Genomic DNA, 21798 nt, shown 5'->3' with positions numbered 1-21798 from the left:
AAGTGTTGACTGTGCAGACGGCACTTCCGAGCGCCAACTGGCGGTTCTGGAGCCCAGGGATAAGAATGAAAACAGAGGAGCCAGAGGTGTAATTGGAGCAACTTTAAAATGTGTAGTACAGTGGATGTGGACAAAACAGGAGAAATTGCCGTCCGTACAGCAGGGGAACAGCTGACGTTACCGAACCCCAATAACACGGCAGCAAGTGTTGACTGTGCAGACAGCACTTCCGAGCGCCAACTGGCGGTGCTGGAGCCCAGGGATAAGAATAAAAATAGAGAGGAGCCAGAGGTGTAATTGGAGCAAGTTTTAAATAAGTAGCACAGTGAATATGGACAGAGCAGGAGAAATTGCCGTGAACACAGCAGGGGAACAGCTGACGTTACCGAACCCCAATAACACGGCAGCAAGTGTTGACTGTGCAGACAGCACTTCCGAGCGCCAACTGGCGGTGCTGGAGCCCAGGGATAAGAATAAAAATAGAGAGGAGCCAGAGGTGTAATTGGAGCAAGTTTTAAATAAGTAGCACAGTGAATATGGACAGAGCAGGAGAAATTGCCGTGAACACAGCAGGGGAACAGCTGACGTTACCGAACCCCAATAACACCGCAGCAAGTGTTGACTGTGCAGACGGCACTTCCGAGCGCCAACTGGCGGTGTTGGAGCCCAGGGATAAGAATGAAAACAGAGGAGCCAGAGGTGTAATTGGAGCAACTTTAAAATGTGTAGTACAGTGGATGTGGACAAAGCAGGAGAAATTGCCGTCCGCACAGCAGGGGAACAGCTGACGTTACTGAACCCCAATAACACGGCAGCAAGTGTTGACTGTGCAGATGGCACTTCCGTGCGCCAACTGGCGGTGTTGGAGCTCAGGGATAATACTGAAAACAGAGGAGCCAGAGGTGTAATTGGAGCAACTTTAAAATCTGTAGTAGTGAGAATGTGGACAGAGCAGGAGAAATTGCCATCCGCACAGCAGGGGAACAGCTGACGTTACTGAACCCCAATAACATGGTAGCAAGTGTTGACTGTGCAGACGGCACTTCCGAGCGCCAACTGGCGGTGTTGGAGCTCAGGGATAATACTGAAAACAGAGGAGCCAGAGGTGTATTTGGAGGAGGTTTTAAATCAGTAGTACAGTGGATGTGGACAGAGCAGGAGAAATTGCCGTCCGCACAGCAGGGGAACAGCTGACGTTACTGAACCCCAATAACACGGCAGCAAGTGTTGACTGTGCAGACGGCACTTCCGAGCGCCAACTGGCGGTGTTGGAGCTCAGGGATAATACTGAAAACAGAGGAGCCAGAGGTGTAATTGGAGCAACTTTAAAATCTGTAGTAGTGAGAATGTGGACAGAGCAGGAGAAATTGCCATCCGCACAGCAGGGGAACAGCTGACGTTACTGAACCCCAATAACATGGTAGCAAGTGTTGACTGTGCAGACGGCACTTCCGAGCGCCAACTGGCGGTGTTGGAGCTCAGGGATAATACTGAAAACAGAGGAGCCAGAGGTGTATTTGGAGGAGGTTTTAAATCAGTAGTACAGTGGATGTGGACAGAGCAGGAGAAATTGCCGTCCGCACAGCAGGGGAACAGCTGACGTTACTGAACCCCAATAACACGGCAGCAAGTGTTGACTGTGCAGACGGCACTTCCGAGCGCCAACTGGCGGTGTTGGAGCTCAGGGATTACAGTTCAGGTGGTAGAAACATGAACAGAACAGGAGACCTGGATACTGTTGCCAACCAATTATTTATTCTGGAAGAGGACTGGCAAATTCATGAGAGATCCAGGCCTTGTTCATTTTGAGAAAAGTAAGCCGGTCAACGTTATCGGAGGATAGTCGCATGCGACGGTCTGTTAGTACACCACCTGCGGCACTAAAGACGCGTTCCGATAATACACTAGCAGCAGGGCAAGCTAGCACCTCCAGTGCATACTGACTAAGCTCTGGCCATGTATCCAGCTTACAGACCCAAAACTTGAAGGGAGAAGAGCCGTCTGGGAGTACACTAAGAGGGCAAGACATGTAGTCTGTCACCATCTGACGGAAACGTTGCCTCCTGCTGACTGGAGCCGTCTGTGATGGTGTAGACATTTGTGGCGGCGGGGACACAAAACTTTGCCACATTTCGGCCATACTGGTCTTGCCTTGTGCTGAGGCGCTGCTTCTGCTCCCTCTTTGTGCAGAGCTTCCTCCACTGCCTCGACGCACTGAGCTGCTTTGTAAAGCACTAGCAGCACTGCTCTCGGTTGGAATGGAGAACATGATGGAATGCACCAGTGCGTCTTGGTACTCCCGCATTTTACGCTCCCGGTTCAACGGTGTTATGAGGCTTTGTAAGTTGTCCCGGTAGCGAGTATCTAGGAGGGTGGACACCCAATAATCAGCCGTGTTGAGAATGTGGGCGATGCGGCGGTCGTTTCTCAGGCACTGCAGCATGAAATCAACCATGTGCTGCAGACTGCCAACTGGCCAAGAAACGCTGTCCCCGGCTTGAGGCGTGATCTCTGCCTGCTCTGCATCACCCCACCCTCGCTCTAGATACTGACTACTAGAGCATTGTGTACCTCCCTCCTCTGGACAGATATCTTCCTCATCCATTGACTCCTCCTCATCCTCCTCACAAAGTGTCCCCTGCCTAGGCCTTTGTGAGGAACCACGTTGCGCAGACTGTAGAGAAGCAGATGGCATTTGTGACTCCTCATCCTCCACCTCTTCCAAAACCTCGTCCCTTAGTGCTTGCAGTGTTTTTTCAAGCAGGCAGATAAGGGGGATAGTCATGCTGACTAGTGCATCATCTGCACTCGCCATCCGCGTGGAATAATCGAAGGCACGCAAAACGTGGCAAATGTCCTTCATAGAGGCCCACTCAGTGGTGGTGAAGTGTGAACGGCGCGCACTGCGACTTGTTTGCGCCTGCTGCAGCTGGTACTCCATTACTGCTGCCTGCTGCTCACACAACCTCTCCAACATATGTAACGTTGAATTCCACCTGGTGGGTAGGTCACATATGATGCGATGTTCCGGAAGACCTAATCGGCGCTGCAGAGCTGCAATGCGTGATCTTGCATTGCTGGAACGCCGCAAGTGAGCGCACTCTATGCGGACCTTGTGAAGCAGTGCATCAAGATCCGGATAGTCCCTCAAAAAACTCTGCACGACCAAGTTGAGCACATGTGCCAGACATGGGATGTGAGTGAGGTTGCCTAGGCCCAGAGCTGCCACCAGATTTCGGCCATTGTCACACACTACCATGCCTGGCTGGAGATTCGCTGGCACAAACCACACGTCACTCTGCTGCTTGATGGCATTCCAGAGCTCCTGCGCTGTGTGGCTTCGATTCCCCAAAGAAATTAATTTTAATACGGCCTGTTGACGTTTGGCCACGGCTGTGCTCATATCGGTCATCATAACAGGTAACCGTTCACGGGTCGATGTGGAGGTAGACCGTGACGGCTCCTGCAGCGCTGATTCAGAGGAACTGGAGTATGAGGAGGAGTCAATGTGTACAGACTGGATTCCTGCAATCCTTGGAGTTGGCAGAACACGTACAGCGCCACTCTCAAGATCTGTACCCGGCTCCACAACATTTACCCAATGGGCAGTGAGGGAAAGGTATCGTCCCTGTCCATGCTTACTGGTCCACGCATCAGTGGTCAGGTGGACCTTGCTACTGACGGCGTTTTGTAGCGCATGTTTAATTTTTCCCTCCACATGATGTTGCAGGGCAGGGACGGCTTGCCTGCTGAAATAAAAGCGGCTGGGCACGTTGTATTGTGGGACTGCCAATGCCATAAAGTTACGGAATGTGTCAGTCTCCACCAGCCTGAATGATAGCATTTCAAGGGCCAGTAGTTTAGCAATGCCAGCATTCAGAGCCTGTGCTCGGGGGTGGTTTGCCGAGTATGGGCGCCTTTTCTCCCATGCCTGTGCTAACGATGGCTGTAGACTGGCCTGGGAGTGTGAGGATGACTGGGAAAGTGGTGCTGTGGGTGGAATTACACTGTGTCTCTGTACAACAGTGCCAGAGATTCTTCCATGGCGATCCTGTGAGGAAGCCGAACCAGCTGTGTGTGAGCTGGAGGAAGAGGCTACAACACGAGCTGAAGAGGTGGTAGGTGGCGCTGTAGGTTGGCCTAGGTCTTCAGTGTGTTTGTGTAACTCCACCACGTGCTCGGTCCGCACATGTTTACACATATTTGTGGTATTGAGGTTGCTGACACTTTTCCCTCTTTTCACCTTCTGATTACACAGCTTGCATTTGACAAAGCAAATGTCATCTGCAACTGTGTCAAAAAAGGACCAGGCACTGCAAGTCTTGGGAGCGCCCGCTTTGGATTTTGGAAGAGCCATGCTCCTAATGGGTGCCGAAGTGGAGGCTACAGGCAACCAAGTCTGCCCCCTCCCTCTCCCTCCTTTTTGGGCCGTTCGGGGAATCTCTTCCTCAGAGCTGCTCCCACCACCTTCCTGTCCCTCACGCCATGATGGGTCAAGGACCTCATCATCTACACCACCCTCTTCAAACAACTGCTTCTCCTGGGTAGTCTCGACAGCACAGTACGCACCAGAAAGTGGCACCTGAGTCTCATCATCAGATGCGTACTGAGGTGTGCTGCTGACCATAGGCACTGGCCCACCCGCCTCTTCAGATTCAGAGAGACAAAACGGTTGCGCATCACTGCATACTACCTCTTCTTCAAATTCTCGAATTCTGCTTGGCTGGCCCCCTCTTTCCAAGCCAAGAGATTCAGAGAACAGAAGTAGAGATGGCTCCTGTCCAGGGCTCTCTGACTGCCTGGGCAATTTGGCAGGTGGTGAAGAGACAGATGGGTGCTCTTCAGTGCTCAGGACCTGAGAGGATCTGGAACTAATTGAAGTCGATGCGTTAGCTGCCATCCATCCGACAACGGCTTCAATTTGGTCCTCGCGCAGCAGTGGGGTACGGCTAGCTCCTACAAAGCTGCGCATAAAGGACTGTTCCCTGGTAAAACTGGGGGATGCTGAGTCACTGGTGCCCGCAGCAGGCACAGAATCCCCACGTCCTCTCCCTGCAGGCACAGAATCCTCACGTCCTCTCCCTGCAGAAACTCCACGCCCACGACCACATGCCTTACTCCCTGCCTTCTTCATCTTGGTAGACTGATAAAGATAGGCAGAAAAGTACTAAGGGCTTAGTGTGCTTATTCCTGAACAGCTGCTAACAGGTATAAGAAACACTAATTTTATAAAGTGTGGACTAGACTTTAATATGAGCTAATGTGGCCTACACAACTGTAAAGTGGAGTGTTTGGTGAACTTTATTTAGGTTTTTTTTTGTCACAAAAAGACACTGGATGTGCCTAAAGATGTAATAACGATAGTATCACAAACTTTTTGTAGCTATTACAATGTAGGAAGGTAACCTACAATGCAATAGATGAGGCTGCAAAAAATAGGCTAATACTAATCTGGCTGGGGCTGCAGGGCCCAAGGCTGCAGAAAGGCTCCTCTATCTACTCCCATATAGTGTGTTTGGAATCAATTTAGCTGAATACGGATGGAACCACCACACTAATAGGAGATATCAGGAAAAATTATGAATTGGCAATAAAGGACAATGTATGAGGCAGTGACACACACTGAGTGCACTACAACCAGACGGGGTTGAAGCACACATATATATATACATACACACACATATATACACACATATATTCTCTCCACTCATGGTTATTGGCTGGGTGAAGCCATTTGTTGTCAAACTACTGTGTTTTCTCTTTTTAAATCATAATGACAACCAAAAACATCCGAATGACCCTGATCAAAGGTTCACATACCCCAGTTCTTAACACTGTGTATTGCCCCCTATAACATCAATGACAACTTGAAGTCATTTGTGATAGAGAGATAGATATATAAAAATATCTATCTAGATATATCTAGAAAATCGCATGACATGCATATGGAACATTTTATTTCTCACATATGGGTATGAGCCCTAAATGCAAAGTCTTTGCCGGGGCAAAAAGCCTTTCTTCAAACTCAGCGGGTTATCTCTTTCGTAACGATGTTGTTGCAGCCCTTGACCCACTTGTCCATGGACTTTGCCACAGATTTGCTTAACTCTGGTGGTAATACTGTCGTGGTGGTGGACCGTTTTAGCGAAATGGTTCTTTTGGTCCCACTTCAAAAGTTGCCAACTGCTAGCAGCTTAGCAACTTTGTTCATTTCTCATATCGTTAAAGTTCATTGTGTTCCCAAAAACATAATTTCTGGTTGAGGGGGTTCAATTTCTGGCTAGTTTGTGGCATAGATTTTGCTCCAGATTGGGTATCAAGCTGTCTTTTCTCTCAGCTTATCATCCTGAGACTGATAGTCAAACTGAAAGGATGAAACAGGAAATAGAGCAGTATTATGGATTGTCTCCTCTAAACAGAAAGACTGGGTGGAGTTTCCGTGCCTTATCAAGTTTCCTTTAAATAACCGATCCTCTAAGGCTACCGGGACCTTGCCTTTTTTTTTTTTTTTTAGCTGTGGTAGTTTTCATCCAGTGTTTGGGAATTTTTCAGGATGACAGTCTTACATGCCAGAGGAGGAGATTTTGCCCCCAATTAATTAAGGTCTGGTGGGAGGTCAAAATGGATCTTTTGGTAGTTAGTGACCGGGAAAAAAGAGGTGCTAACCGCAGCTGTAGGAAGGCTCCTATCTTTAAGGTGGGGGATTTTATGTGGTTGTCCTCAAAAAATCTGCACTTAAAAGGTCTACCAAGTTTGCACCTAAATATGAAGGTCCTAATAAAATTATTATTTTAAATCATGGGACAGTTAACTTGCAACTTCCTATTGCCTGGAAAATCAATAATTCTTTCCATTCTTCTCTTTTAAAAAATTTTTGAGGGGACACCTGGTCCATAGTTAAGGTGGATTTGAAAGGGTATCAGGAGTCTGGGGTAGAGGGAGTTCTTGGTTCCAGGTGGGTCAGGCGCCGTCTCCAATATCTCGTTAAGTGTAAACATTATTGTCCTTAAGATAACTCCAAAGTTAATTTGGCTTATATTCATGCGATCAAATAGACAGATTATTGGGTGGGGCTGGGGAAAACAGCGGTCATGGTACATATTGTTACCAATAACAAAGTTAGAGGGATGTGAAAGGTCTTTAAAAGTAATTACAGGGAATTAGGAGAGAAGCTGAAGTACTGGACCTCCAAGGTGGTGCTTTCAGAAATACTGCCGATTCCACTGGCATCACTAGAAAGTCAGCAGGAGATTAAGGAGATAAATATGTTTCAGGAAGAAAGGGTCTGGGTTCATGGAGAACTGGGCCGACTTCTCTGTCAGCTACAGGCTCTACAATAGGGACAGGCTGCACCTCAATGGGGAGGGTGCAGCTTTGATGAGGGAGTGAGGGAAAAAAAATGGTCAGATGGAGGGAGGCGCTTTTAAACTAGAATTTTGGGGGAGAGAGGGTAGTTTTGCAAATAAGGGGAGAGAGTACACACAATGAGACAGTAAAGGTCAATGAGGATTTAAGGGGGCTGGGACATTCAACAAAAGTAAGGAAGCGAGTAAGAGTAATAAATGTTCTAATAGTATTAAATGTCTGCTGGCAAATTCAAGAAGTCTTGCATACAAAATGAATGAATTAGAGACTCGTATGTCAGCCACAGATTACAATGTGGTGGGCATTACGGAAACCTGGCTGGATGAAAGCCATGACTGGGTGAAACTATAGAGGGTTACACTACATTCAGAAAGGATAGGAAAGAAAAAAAAGGTAGAGGGGTGTGTATTTTCGTTAAATCCAACTTAAGACTTGTGATCAATGACGACATTGGGAGAAGCATCGACAATGTAGAGTTAGTATGGGTAACTGTACATGGAAATGGTAATAATGGAAAGCTGCTAATTGAAGTTTTCTACAAGCCTCCTAATATAGTTGAACAGGTAGAGGATGAAATGCTTAAAGTGTTGGTTCCCTTAAAATTGTTCCAAAAAATGAAGTAATTGAACATAATTTCACACAAAACCACCAAAAATGGGCAAGACAAAGTTGTTGGCACCTTGCTAAAGTTGTGGGTAAACAACATTGTTTCAAGCATGTGAAGCTTGTTCAAACTTAATTGTGGCAAGTAACAGGTGTGGGCAATATGAAAATCACACCTGAAACCAGATAAAAAGGGAGAAGTTGATTCAATCTTTGCATTGTGTGCATGTGTGTGCCACACTAAGCATGAAGAACAGAAAGAGAAGAGAACAGTCTGAGGACTTGAGAGCCAAAATTGTTGAAAAATATCAACAATTTCAAGATTGCAAGTCCATCTCCAGAGGTCTGGTGCGCAACCTAATCAATACATTTGCAACCCATGGCACTGTAGCTAATCTCCCTGGATGTGGACGACAGACAAAAATTGATGAAATGTTGCAAAGCAGGATAGTCCATGTGATAACAGAGCTTTTCTTCTTAATTATGCCAGACATACTTTCTGATGGCCAAGAGCAATATACATTTATTTTTATGTTGACTCTTTTAACCTGTGTTCTTCTTTGGTTGCTCAACACAGACTATTGTTCGTATAAATCTGAATGCTGATCACTTGAGGAGATATTGGTAATTGACGAATGGCTGTTATCTACATCTTATATCCTCTCTTACAATGTATCTTCTGCCTTAAGGCCCCGTCACACTAAGCGATATCGCTAGCGAGATCGCTGCTGTGTCACGGTTTTGGTGACTCACCAGCGACCTCACCAGCGATGTCGCTATGTGTGACACTTTGCAACGATCAGGCCCCTGCTGTGAGGTCGCTGATCATTGCAAAATGTCCTGGACCATTTTTTGGTCGTTGGCCTCCCGCTGGCCAGCACACATCGCTGTGTGTGACCAGCGGGACCAACGATCTGGCTGGTAACCATGGTAAATATCGGGTTACTAGGGGTACGCGCGCACTTAGTAACCCGCTGTTTACCATAGATACCACTCTGCTACGGTGAGCGGAGGCTCCAGCGCACAGTAGCAGAGTGGTATCCATGGTAAACAGCTGGTTACTAGGGGCACACGTGCACTTAGTAACACGATATTTACCATAGTTACCAGCCTGCTCCTGCTTAAGCAGCAGGCTGGGAACGGGAGCAGGACATCGTGGAACGATTCTTTCCACGATATCGCTGCTCCCCTCATCGCTGGTGAGCCTGCCTGTTTGACAGCTCACCAGCGATGTATTAGCGATGCAGCAACGATCCCTGACAGGTCGTATCGTTGTCGGGATCGCTGCTGCATCGCTTAGTGTGACGGGGCCTATACAGGGACTCTGAACAATGAATGTTTCCTAAGATGCAGGTGCATCTCACTAAATTAGAATATAATCAAAAAGTTAATTTGTTTGATTTTCAATACAAACAGTGAAACTCATTATGTTGGGTCATTACAAACAGAGTGATCTATTTCAAGTGTTTATTTCTGTTAATGTTGATGATTATGGCTTACAGCCAATGAGAACACAAAAGTCATTATCTCAGTAAATTAGAATACTTTATAACAACAGCTTGACAAATGTTTTTAAAATCCGAAATGTTGGCCTACTGAAATATATGTTCAGTAAATTCACTTAATACTTGGTCGGGGCTCCTTTTGCATCAATTACTGCATCAGTGCAGCGTGGCATGGAGGCGATCAGCCTGTGGCCCTGCTGAGGTGTTATGGAAGCCCAGGTGGCTTTGATAGCAGCCTTCAGCTCATCTGCATTGTTCGGTCCAGTGTCTTTCATCTTTCTCTTGACAATACCCCATAGATTCTCTATAATAGATTCTCTATGGGGTTAATGTCAGGCGAGTTTGCGGCCAATCAAGCACAGTGATACTGTTGTGTGTAAACCAGGTATTGGTACTTTTGGAAGTGTAGACAGGGGCCAAGTCCTGCTGGAGAATGACATTTCCATCTCCAAAAAGCTTGTCGGCAGAGGGAAGCATGAAGTGCTCTAAAATGTCCTGGTAGACGGCTGGGCTGACTTTGGTCTGAATAAAACACAGTGGACCTACACCAGCAGATGACATGGCTCCCCAAACCATCACTGACTGTGGAAACGTCACACTAGACCTCAAGCAGGTTGGATTGTGGCCTCTCCACTCTTCCTCCAGACTCTGACACACTCCACAAAGTCTCAGAGTTCCAATTTTCATTTGGAAATCAAGGTCCCAATGACTGCCTTCTGGACAACTGTCAAGTTAGCAGTCTTTTCCGTGATTGTGGAGCCTACTGAAAAAGACTAAGGGACCTTTTTAAGCTCTTAGGAAGCCTTTGCAGGTGTTTTTTGTTAATTATTTTAATTTGCTGAGATAATGACTTTTGTGTTTTCATTGGCTGTAAGCCATAATCATCAACATTAACAGAAATAAACACTTGGAATAGATCACTCTGTGTGTAATGACTCTATATAATATATGAGTTTCACTTTTTGTATTGAAGAACTAAAATAAATTAACTTTTTGCTGATATTCTAATTTAGTGAGATGCACCTGTATGTTAAATACCATTGTAGGGTGTTTGCCAGCCAACATTGGGGGGGGATGAGCTGTGGATATTCGAGCATTGTAAATTAATATCATGATCCCTAACCCTTCACTTGTGAATGATGGCTTGAAAGGACAAATTTGAACTATAAAAAGGGGGCCTCCGCATCTGTTCAAAGAGACACTACAGAATGAGAGCCTAAGGGACCACAGCCCTGGCTGGAAAGATACAGAACTGCTCCACTGACCATTGCTGAACTCTCAGAGATTATGTGAAGAATCCAGGTTGGGACAATCAGGTCCTCTGGACATATATCTCACGGCTCTAATCCCGGCAGGCCAGTGGAAGGGTGAGACTATGTAATTTTACACCATCTCATGTATTTGCTGGGACTGTTCTATATGTTATTAATTGCTGGTGGTTCAATAAATGATTGCCACACTGTATACCTTCACCCTGTGTTGTCTGAGTAGTGTTCTGCCCATGGAAAACCCAGTGTCTTCACAGTCCAGATGTCGGATAAGCAGTCCCAGTCAAGTTCCAGAGAAATTCAAGTGGTTTTGCATGCTCAGGGTGCATCAGTGTCAGCATGAACTATCCGTCAACATTAGAAATCCTGAGGCGGGAGACCCAGGAAGATCCCACTGCTGACACAGAGGCATAAAAAAGCTGGACTGCAGTTGCCTAAAATGTACATGAGTAAGCCAAAATCCTTCTGGGGAAGCATCTTTTGGACAGATGAGACCAAGATGATGGGCTTTACCAAAATTCTCTATTCTGTTTTCCTTAATCAGAATGAAGCCTACAAAGAAAAGAACACAGAACCCACAGTGAAATATGATGGACGTTCAAAGATGGTTTGGGGTTGTTTTGTTGCCTCTGGCACTGTGTGCCTTGACTGTGTGCAAGGCATCATGAAATCTGAAGATTACCAAAGGATTTTGGGTCACAATGTAGTGCCTATTGTCAGAAAGCTGGGTTTGCATCCTAGATCATGGGTCTTCCAGCATGGCAATGGACCTCAAACATACTTCAAGAAGCACCAATAAGTGGATGGAAACAAAGAGCTGGAGAGTTCTGAATTGGCCAGCAATGAGTATGGATCTAAATCCCATTGAACACCTGTGGAGAGTTCTTAAAATTGCTGTTGGGAGAAAAATATTACAATTTGAAGTCCTCAGTGGTTGATACCATCTTTTCAGTTAGCCATCAAAAGGTAACAAATTGCAAGCTTTTGGGACTACTCAGGTCTCTTCATCAGGCACAGTATAACACAATCTGAAGAGTCACATATTTATACACAACAGGGCACAAGAATAATGCAATAGGTAAGACAAGTGATGTGAAGCAGAACTATCAGTATTGGAGAGGGAGAAGCAGTTGTGGCCATAAATATTGAAACAGTTCAAATATAAGGAGTGTGAAAGTTTTATTGTCCAGTGATTGAGGTCTGGTCAATGATTGTGATGCTCCCAAAAGGTCTGAGGAGCACAATCCTTAGTGGATGTAGGAAGACATAAATCCATATGATACATTGCTGAATGCTGCTGAGTGTGCCAAAGATTGTCATAAGCTTGGACTCCCAAATTTATTTGGTCTCTCTGAGATTTGAAATTACGTTTTAATACAAGTAATTTCATGTCCATGATGCTGTGATCAGGGATACAAAAATGTTTGCAGCAGGTATATGTATTTTTTCTATTATTGTATGGTGATTAAAATTCACCCTTCTAAGTTTTTTGCCCTGTCTGCCCTACATACAGACCCCCAGTTGAACATTTGGTACATATAATTAAGTACACTACATTAGATGTAATGCAGCTGAATGTATATAGGATCTTGTGGTCCTGATGTGAGTTGGGAATCTTTATCTTGTTCGTGGTCATTATAAATGGACAGGTTTTACATTTTTCTGGCTGCAGGGAAAGGTTCCTGTAGCTGTTGGAGAGGACAGGGAGCTTCTGACAAGGATGCTTCGTAGATTTGGAGATGTGTAAATCACCGAAGTTGGGGATCTAGAAATATAGATTGTAATTGGGCATCTTTTTGTAATAATGGTTGTAATTTCGGTGCAGCTTTCCTTAGCACCTCCAGATTTGGATTGTAGGTGACTACGAGAGGCACCCGGTTGCTTTCTTGTTTAGTTTTCAAATGTAGGAGAGGATTCCTTGATATTCTGGTGGCTCTTGCAATCTGGTTTTCAGTTGTTGTTGGATGGTAGCCCTGGTTCTAAAAGGTTTTTCTGAGGCCACCAAGGTGTTGTCTCTGTCCATAGGGTTGGAACATATCCGATTGTATATGATGGCTTAGCTGTAGACAATAGATATTGTGTGTTGTGGATGGAAACTGACCCATTTAAGGGATGTTGGACAGTGAATTGGCTTCTGGCACAGGAATGGCTATATTTCATTGTTCTGTAATTTAATGATGGTGTCCAAAAAAACTAATTTTAGTACAGAAGTACTTGAGTGTTAAGTTTATGGTGGGATGAAATTGATTAAATTGCTCATGGAACGGCTTTAGCTGTTGCTCAGACTTCGTCCAGATGATTAAAATATTGTCAATGAGGACAAGAAGTCACTTTCAATCTTGGCCATGAAAATTTGCATACTGTGAAGCCATATCCTGTAGATATATGTGGTTATCAAGTTCAAAGTAATTGTGGGTGAGGATGATTTCTTTAAGTTTCACCACAAAGGTGAAACTATCCTCCCGGTCTGTTTGCTTTCCCCCCAGCACCTTTTGCTTCTATCACGCTTAGGTTTGTGGGAGGTTATACTTGTTCTTTTTGGTTCTCCTTAGCTTGCCTTCTTTGCCCTATACGAATGTGTTTTAGTTTCTCCCCAAGGGTTTTGTATCTTACTTCACACTTCCCTTTCCCCTAGTTGACAGTGTGTTGCGGCCTCCCCTAAGGTTCCTCAGGAGGTACGAGAAACCCCTCAATGGCCTATTACGGATTTAGATCCGAGGTGGTACTTTAAGTTGTGCAGCTAGTCTGTACAGAGACTAGTTGGGTGTACTTTGGGGAATTTTCCCCTGTGTGGTCTCTCCAGTTGCTCTTCCCCTGTGTGGTCTCTCCAGTTGCTATCAAGATGAGCTTTCTGATTAAAACATTTCCTACATTCTGAAAATGAAAAAGGCTTCTCCCCTGTGTGGGTTCTCTGGTGCCTAACAACATCTGGTTCATGGTTAAAACATTTTCTACATTCTGAACATGAAAAAAGCTTCTACCCTGTGTGAGCTCTCTGATGTTTGATAAGATTTGATTTCTTTGCAAAACATTTCCCACATTCTGAACATGGAAAAGGCTTCTCCCCTGTGTGACTTATCAGATGTTTGATAAGATTTGATTTCTCTGCAAAATATTTCCCACATTCTGAACATGAAAATGGCTTCTCACCTGTGTGAGTTCTCTCATGTGCGATAAGATTTGATTTCTTTGCAAAACATTTCCCACATTCTGAACAGGAAAAAGGCTTCTCCCCTGTGTGAGTTCTCTGATGTGTATCAAGATGTGATTTCTGTATAAAACATTTCTCACAATCTAAACATGAAAAAGGCTTCTCCCCTGTGTGTATTTTCTGATGCTTAACAAAGCTTGATTTCTGGTTAAAACATTTTCCGCATTCTGAACATGAAAAAGGCGTTTCCCCTATGTGAGTTATCTGATGCCTGATGACATTTGCTTTCTTTGTAAACCATTTCCCACATTCTGAACATGAAAATGGCTTCTCCCCTGTGTGAGTTTTCTGATGTTTCATAAGATTTGATTTCTTTCCAAAACATTTCCCACATTCTGAACATGAAAAAGGCTTCTTCCCTGTGTGAGTTCTTTGATGTTTGGTAAGACTTGATTTCTTTGCGAAACATTTTCCACATTGTGAACATGAAAATGGCATCTCCCCTGTGTGAGTTCTCTGGTGACTAACAAGATCTGATTTCTGGTTAAAACATCTATCACACTTGGAGCAGGAAATTTGATTCTCTGCTGTGTACATTTTTTGATGTTTAAGAAAAGACTTTTTGAGGGAAAGACTATTTCTATATTCTGAAGGGGAAAATGGCTTCTTTGCTTTAGGAGCAGTTTGTTTTTTAATGCCTCTTTTGTGACTATGATTTTCCTTAGTAGTCGGTAATGAATCAGAAGTCAGGACCAGTTTTAAAGGATCAGATGATTGATCTTTGTTGTGAAGGGATGATGGGATATCTGGAGTAATGGCATTGACTTCCACTGTATCCTGTGGGATCTCAAGATCATCGGATTTATTATTATTATTATTATTATTATTATTTATTATTATAGCGCCATTTATTCCATGGCGCTTTACATGTGAAAAAGGGGGTATAATACAAGAACAATTTCAATAATCTTGAACACAATGTGACAGCGACTGGTACAGGCGGAGCGAGGACCCTGCCCGCGAGGGCTCACAATCTACGAGGGATGGGTGAGGATACAGTAGGTGAGGGTAGAGCTGGTCGTGCAGCGGTATGGTGGAGCGGTGGTTACTGCAGGTTGTAGGCTTGTCGGAAGAGGTGGGTCTTCAGGTTCCTTTTGAAGGTTTCCACGGTATTTAGAAATTGAAGATGTCAGCTGTCCCTCTGATCTCATGGTACAGTCATCTGCTATGAATAAAACAAATTATTATTTTTTGAGTAAAATATCCTTGAATTTTATATTTTTGAACATTTCTAATTAAACTGTCTGTAGAAATGGCAAGTTATGTAAAAACACTGAATTATACACCAAGACACTGATAGTTCACAGTCTAATAGAAAACTTCATAGCACGAACCAGTGGAGCTGTCAGTGGGAAAACAAGTTTCCACATTATTAAGGTCTCAAAAGGCTCTTGAAAAGCAACATGGCTTCCATATACTAATCCAGCAACATCCGCTCTCCCAAAGTCAAATCTCCCCCTCGTTTCCGAGCCTTGCAGTGCGCCCAAACCACATTTACAATCCATGTATTTGGCATTACTATAGTGAGAACCCACTTAATTTACGTTGTGTGTCTCCTGGAGCACAATCTGGGCACTATGTGTTGGGCAATAAAATAATATATTTGTAATTTTCACTCTCCAACATCTAATGTGTTAATTTCCAGGAAGTGTCTGTGGAGTCAAAGTAGTCACTACTTCTATAGACTAATTCACTGAGGGTTATAACTTCCAAAATGCAGTCACTTTCTGGGGATTTCTATTGCTCTGGTTTTCTGCCGTTTTGTCATATTAGGGCTTCTGCAAATGGTGGGCCCCATCTCCTGTGTAATCTGCTCCTGCGACATCTGCTACTGTCACCATACGTGGCCTCATTCATTCTGCAGAGAATCTAACTTTGTGATATATGTAATCAAACGCCCATGTGGTCTACAATACATATGGAAAACTATTCAACACATTAGGAACTGCATTGCCAGCCACAAATCCACTATCCATTTCTGCAAACCCTGGTGTGGTAAAGCGATTTGCTCGGCTCTCACAGAGGCAGAAACACTTATTGGGTTAACTTACAGTTGGTTTATTAATTAATGGCATAAACCATGGCAGGGTTCCGCAAAATAAACACGGCCTCTCCAGGATAACGGGAAACAAAAAGATAAAGTATAGTACAGTTCGTAGGTGAGCGGGGTTTCGTGTGCTCCAGGAAACACAAAGTTTCACCACAAAGTCCTATATTCCTTATGTCTCTGCCCTGATACCTAACTTTTTACCATCTAAGCTTTGTCATTCTACTCCTTGGCCCCGGCTCCTTTGCTCCTCCACTTAATCATTAATCGTTTTGCTTCCATTAACCTATCTTTTTACCAATGACTTACTATGAAGCCAGAATATCAGCAATACTTACCTGCAGGACGGATGTCCTATAAGCCGCTGAAGATTGTACTTGTAACTGTCGCACATTCAGGATGAGCATATGAAAGGCTTAGGTATATAATTTTTGTGTATATGTAAATACTGTATGTATATTCAGGTGCATATTAGAATATCATCAAAAAGTTAATTTATTTCAGTTTTCAATACAAAAAGTGAAACTCATTATATAGAGTCATTACAAACAGAGGGATCTATTATATAGAGTCATTACACACAGAGGGATCTATTTCACCTGTTTATTTCTGTTAATGTTGATGATTATGGCTTACAGCCAATGAAAACACGACAGTCATTATCTCAGTAAATTAGAATACTTTATAACTACAGCTTGAAAAATTATTTTAAAATCCGAAATGTTGTCCTACTGAAATTTATATTCAGTAAATGCCCTCAATACTTGGTCGGGCTCCTTGTGCATCAATTGCGGCATCAATGCGGCATGGAGGTGATCAGCCTGTGGCACTGCTGAGGTGTTATGGAAGCCCAGGTGGCTTTGATAGCAGCCTTCAGCTCGTCTGCATTGTTGGGTCTGGTGTTTCTCATCTTCCTCCTGACAATACCCCATAGATTCTCTATAATAGATTCTCTATGGGGTTAAGGTCAGGTGAGATTGCTGCCAATCAAGACCAGTGATACTGTGGCTTTTAAACCAGGTATTGGTACTTTTGGCAGTGTGGAAACTTCACACTAGACCTCAAGCAGCTTGTGTTGTGGCCTCTCCACTCTTCATACAGACTCTGGGACCTTGATTTCCAAATGAAAATTGGAACTCTGGGACCTTGTGGAGTGTATCAATGACTGCCTTCTGGACATCTGTCAAGTCAGCAGTCTTTCCCATGATTGTGGAGCCTACTGAAACAGACTAAGGGACCTTTTTAAATGCCTAAGAAGCCTTTGCAGTTGTTTTTTGTTAATTATGCTAGTTTACTGAGATGACTTTTGTTTTCATTGGCTGTAAGCCATAATCATCAACATTAACAGAAATAAACATGTGAAATAGATCACTCTGTTTGTAATGACTCTATATAACATATGAATTTCACTTTTTGTATTAAAGAACTGAAATAAATGAACTTTTCGAAGATATTCTAATTTTGTGAGATGCACTTTTAGTCTTGACATTTATGTATGGTTTCTATTTTTCAAAGCGACATTATGAATAAGTCAATGGCAGGATCAAAACGTTAAAAATTATTTCTGTCACATATCCCTTCACCTTTTTATGTCTGAATTACTCTACCTGAAAAAAAAACTGTTTGCATGCCAAAAGGAGTGTGCAGTGAATCACTACCTACGGTTATTCATTCTGCAGGCGGCGCTGGTGATGGAGGAAATGTCGGAACCAGAAGTTCTGGGAGGCGCAGGTTCTGCCCATCTAGTCTGGCAGTGTGGGTGGGTGTTGTCCAGTTGGAGTAATCTGATCCCTGCCTCAGTCAACTGGAAAGCATCTCACCCTATGTGACGATACAGCTTACAATCTTACTCAGCCAGACGATTAGATTTGTTAAGCCAAGAGAAATACACTATTATCTTTGTGTTGACTTGTGAATGTATGTGTATTTCTGTGACTGGTCAAGAAGGACATACGATTATTTGTATAAAACTGAATGTTGACTTCTCTTCCTTTGGAAACAATGATGCTTGTTAATATGCTAATGACATATTGTACTAAAAGCCAGGTAGATGTTTATTTACAATACCCCCCTATGATACCAACTATGTAAATTGATTAGCTCAAACAATGAGACCTGAGTGAGACCTGCACTTTTATCTCTGACTGATGACCTTACACAGATGTAAATATAAACAGGGATGTCTTTAGTGCTGCAAGCAAGATCAAGGAGAATCAGAAATACTTTACAAGGAGAATGAGAGACATCCTTCAGGACAGCAAATGGATAGCATGGCTGCTCCATCAAAAGAAACACACATTTGGATTCTACATGATTCCGGCCTAAGGGTATTAGGCCCTAATTAGAAAGATACGGATCTGCTCCATTGACCATCTGAGAGACATGGATACATTTGGGGAGACCAGGTTGGGATGATCAAGTTGCCTGGCCCCATGGATATGTTGTTTGGGGTTTCCAGGTGGGACACTCCGGTCACCTGGAACCCATGGAGACATTTGGAGAAGCCATTATTTCTATATGTCCATAGCCAAGGGCACATCTAATGTTAGACATTTCAGCATTAATATAACCTCAAAATCTATATCAGTCAATCCACTGCAAGAAGTAATTACATCAGAATATTTTGGGCCCCAGCTACTGTAGTCAAAACTGTGAGTATAGACAATAACACATCTACTGAAATGATCAAACTCAATAGTCTTCATCAGCAAAATAATGAGTAACTAGTGGTGAAACCTCTCTGGAGTAATTATAGTCTGGGGCTCGGTCGCTCTTTGCAATCAAAACTATTGTACGGGTCAATATTTTGTCAGATGAGTTTCAAGAAGAAATATAAGACATTCAAAGAAAACTTTTTATAATAATGTAGAGCTAGGGTGTCAGACCAATCCCACCACAATCAAACTATCATACAGAATGTGCAAAAAAAAAAGATTTTTCTCTGTTACATCCCCAACAACAACGTATGTATGAGGGGAGAGCTTCAACACTAAACCGCAGTTGCACTCATTTATGGTGGACCATTGGAGCCACTATGAGTTCTGACCAGAAGAGTAGAGAAAGTATTAGTGCCCCCATTTCAGGAGAGATTGTGCTGGAATCTGAATTCTTTAGGATTGAAAACATAATGGAATTTATGACGTGGAGTGAATCCATGAAACCAGGGCTGGAGCCATGCCACCACATCTCCTGCAGGCGTGAATAGATGTATATTACAGCCATCAGCCACGCACAGCTTAGAGACATATCATGGCACAGGTGTAATGTTTTTTATGCAGTTTATCGCAATCCTGTTTGAAGATAGTTTGAAAAGTCAGGATAAAGGGAAACTCCGTTGTTATTGTACAGAAATTCACACTTGGCCCTCACTGCACATTTAATATTGTTCATCGTAAAAGTCGTCAGCACATTCTACGTATGCTGCCTTTTGGCTTTGTAGTTTATAGACATGGGCAGGTGAGGATTAGTATCTTCTACTACCAGAGGGTAGGTGGATCCTCCAGGTTGTAAGTTCTATAGAAAAGGGCTTTCACAAGTTCACAAAATAATCTGTACATTTTTGGGTGGAGGAGAATGTTATGCTCCAGCAGCAAAATGGTGATCACACGATTGTGATACGGCCGGACTACACCACCGATGAAGCAGCCACAGCGTGTGACTGAGAAGAATCTGTGACTTCTCTGCATTTAGTGGTTACTACTCACCTGGGTAATCATATGTAGGAATCTTCTCCTTACACCGCTCATCACACCTCACATATGTCTCTGTAGTATTAATATGGGTCAGATCTTCACCCTGAAACAAATATTATAAAAGTCACAGACAGAAGGAGAAGTCACATCTGGGATCAGGTCTGATCCTGCCATCTCCACCGTTCTCATTACACAAGTATAAAACTAGTGGATAAAACAAGACTGAGCACAAGACCTTCACAGCCATCTACACATCATAGAGGAGATCTCAGGACACCTTCTCTCCATCTACCTGATGATCCTGAGGAACATTGGGATCTTCTTGTTTACAGTCCTGTGGAAGAAGAGGACGGGGACATCTCTCTGGTGTTGTCCTGTTACTGGATAGAACTGGAGGAAACACATACAGGGACTGAATTCATTCTTTACATACAGATAATTAAAGACAGTGTGTATTTAGTCCTATTACCTGGTGATGAAGACATTATGACGTCTTTATACAGATCTTTGTGTCCTTCTAAATACTCCCACTCCTCCATGGAGAAATAGACAGCGACATCCTGACACCTTATAGGAACCTGACATATACAATGATACAGTCATCCCCCCGATCCCTCCATAGCATTACTGTATAATGTCCCAGCATTCCCAGCAGTGTCACCTCTCCAGTCAGCAGCTCAATCATCTTGTAGGTGAGTTCTAGGATCTTCTGGTCATTGATGTCCTCATTTATCAGGGGGGGGTGGTGGAGGACCTGTCATTGGACACAGGGGTCTTCCCCATCCCTCAGACACAGGGTCCTGACAGCGCCCACTAGAGGTCTTCTTCACTACTGTGTAATCCTGGTTATGGAGAGACTCATTAATAAATCTCACTACAGACATTTCCAGAGTCCTCACCTCTCCAGTTCTGTCCATCTGTTATTCCCATAGATAAGAATGATGTGATGTGACGTCATCAGAATCTCTCACCTCTCCAGTAAGCCGGAAGAGGATCTCTAGGGTGAGATGTAATATTTTTTCTGCCATCTTGTCCATGTCCATATCCATCTTTGATTGGTAAATCAGGAAAATTTTCTTATATAGTAGATGTCCTCTGAGAAGATTCGATATTGTAGAAACCTGAATGAGCAGAAGATGATGAGCCGATGCAACATCATAAAAATCCTGTGTAATAACAAAATTACTGGAGATAATAAGTGAAACATATGAGGAAATGTATTATTTTACAGTATTTAGTTTTCTTCTATAAATCTACTAATAAAACCTATATATTTTAGGCCACAGCCAACAAGCAGTTTCTTCCTCGGAGTCTGCAGCTGAATACGTTTCTCATTGACTCATTGTCCATAACGCTAAGTTTCATCTCATTTACCGACACTGGGATCGGCATTAGCAATACTGCAGGAGATATTCATTACACGTGACATGAGAAATAACAACTTCATGATGAGGATGACATCTTCATTTTCTACTATGGCTCTAGAAACATATTTGGAGACAGTCCGTCACTGACTACATCACCACCGGCCATCTGTATGAATGTTTCCCGTCTTTCCCACACTGTAATCTTCTATCATATTAGATCTCATGTCTGATTCACACACAGAAGTTTGAGGCATTTATAAAAGCTGTTTTGTGTGACAAACACTGCGGACAGAAATTATTTTATACCAATGTCACCATGCACATTGGTTTATGGGGTTTATGTCTGTCCTTAGGCTTTCCTATATTACAAGAAAAACAATAGAAAAAAAGCTGATATAATGTTTCAAAAGAAAATTAGCGCCAACAATTCTTGGAAAAAGGAAAAAAAACATGCAAAAAGCATAAGATACATTTTATTATTTTTTAACACTTTAATCCCTTCCTGACATGGGCCATAAATATATTGCTCAGCGGGAGCTGCGTTCCAACAAAGCGAAGCATATATACGGAACCGGTACTTCCGGTCACTGCGCTGCATCGGGCAGTGACCGGGTTAAGATGGCTGCTGTCTCTGACAGCGGACCATCCTTGCATGTTGCCCTGAGGGGCTGTACAGCCCCTCATGTTGGCGATTGCTGTGATGGCTGATCAATTCTGACCAGCCTATCACAGTGGTGTAA

At 43.5% G+C, this 21798-nt stretch overlaps 2 protein-coding genes across 2 annotated transcripts in view; both read right to left on the bottom strand.

Annotated features, from left to right (window-relative positions):
* Positions 1-20565, bottom strand: part of LOC141206934 (uncharacterized) — a 60731-nt gene extending 40166 nt beyond the window's left edge. The window contains exons 1-2 of the mRNA XM_073664302.1: positions 20353-20565; positions 20161-20269 (exon numbers count right to left, since the gene is read on the bottom strand). Coding sequence (XP_073520403.1) covers positions 20161-20269; positions 20353-20376 — 133 coding nt within the window. The 5' untranslated portion in view covers positions 20377-20565. The remainder of the gene's footprint in view (positions 1-20160; positions 20270-20352) is intronic.
* LOC141206926 (uncharacterized) lies at positions 13581-16406 on the bottom strand. The gene is made up of 2 exons (XM_073664290.1): positions 16338-16406; positions 13581-14729 (listed from the first exon to the last, which is right to left on the bottom strand). Exons 1-2 carry the CDS (start codon positions 16404-16406, stop codon positions 13719-13721), a joined length of 1080 nt encoding a protein of 359 aa, XP_073520391.1. The 3' UTR covers positions 13581-13718.
* Positions 20566-21798: the final 1233 nt, after the last annotated feature.

This window comes from Phyllobates terribilis, unplaced genomic scaffold, assembly GCF_046119375.1.
Source record: "Phyllobates terribilis strain yellow unplaced genomic scaffold, ASM4611937v1 Scaffold_150__1_contigs__length_4496277, whole genome shotgun sequence".
Classification (NCBI taxonomy): Eukaryota; Metazoa; Chordata; class Amphibia; order Anura; family Dendrobatidae; genus Phyllobates; species Phyllobates terribilis.
Note: the sequence above shows the minus strand (reverse complement) of the source record. Positions and strands in the feature narration are given on the sequence as shown.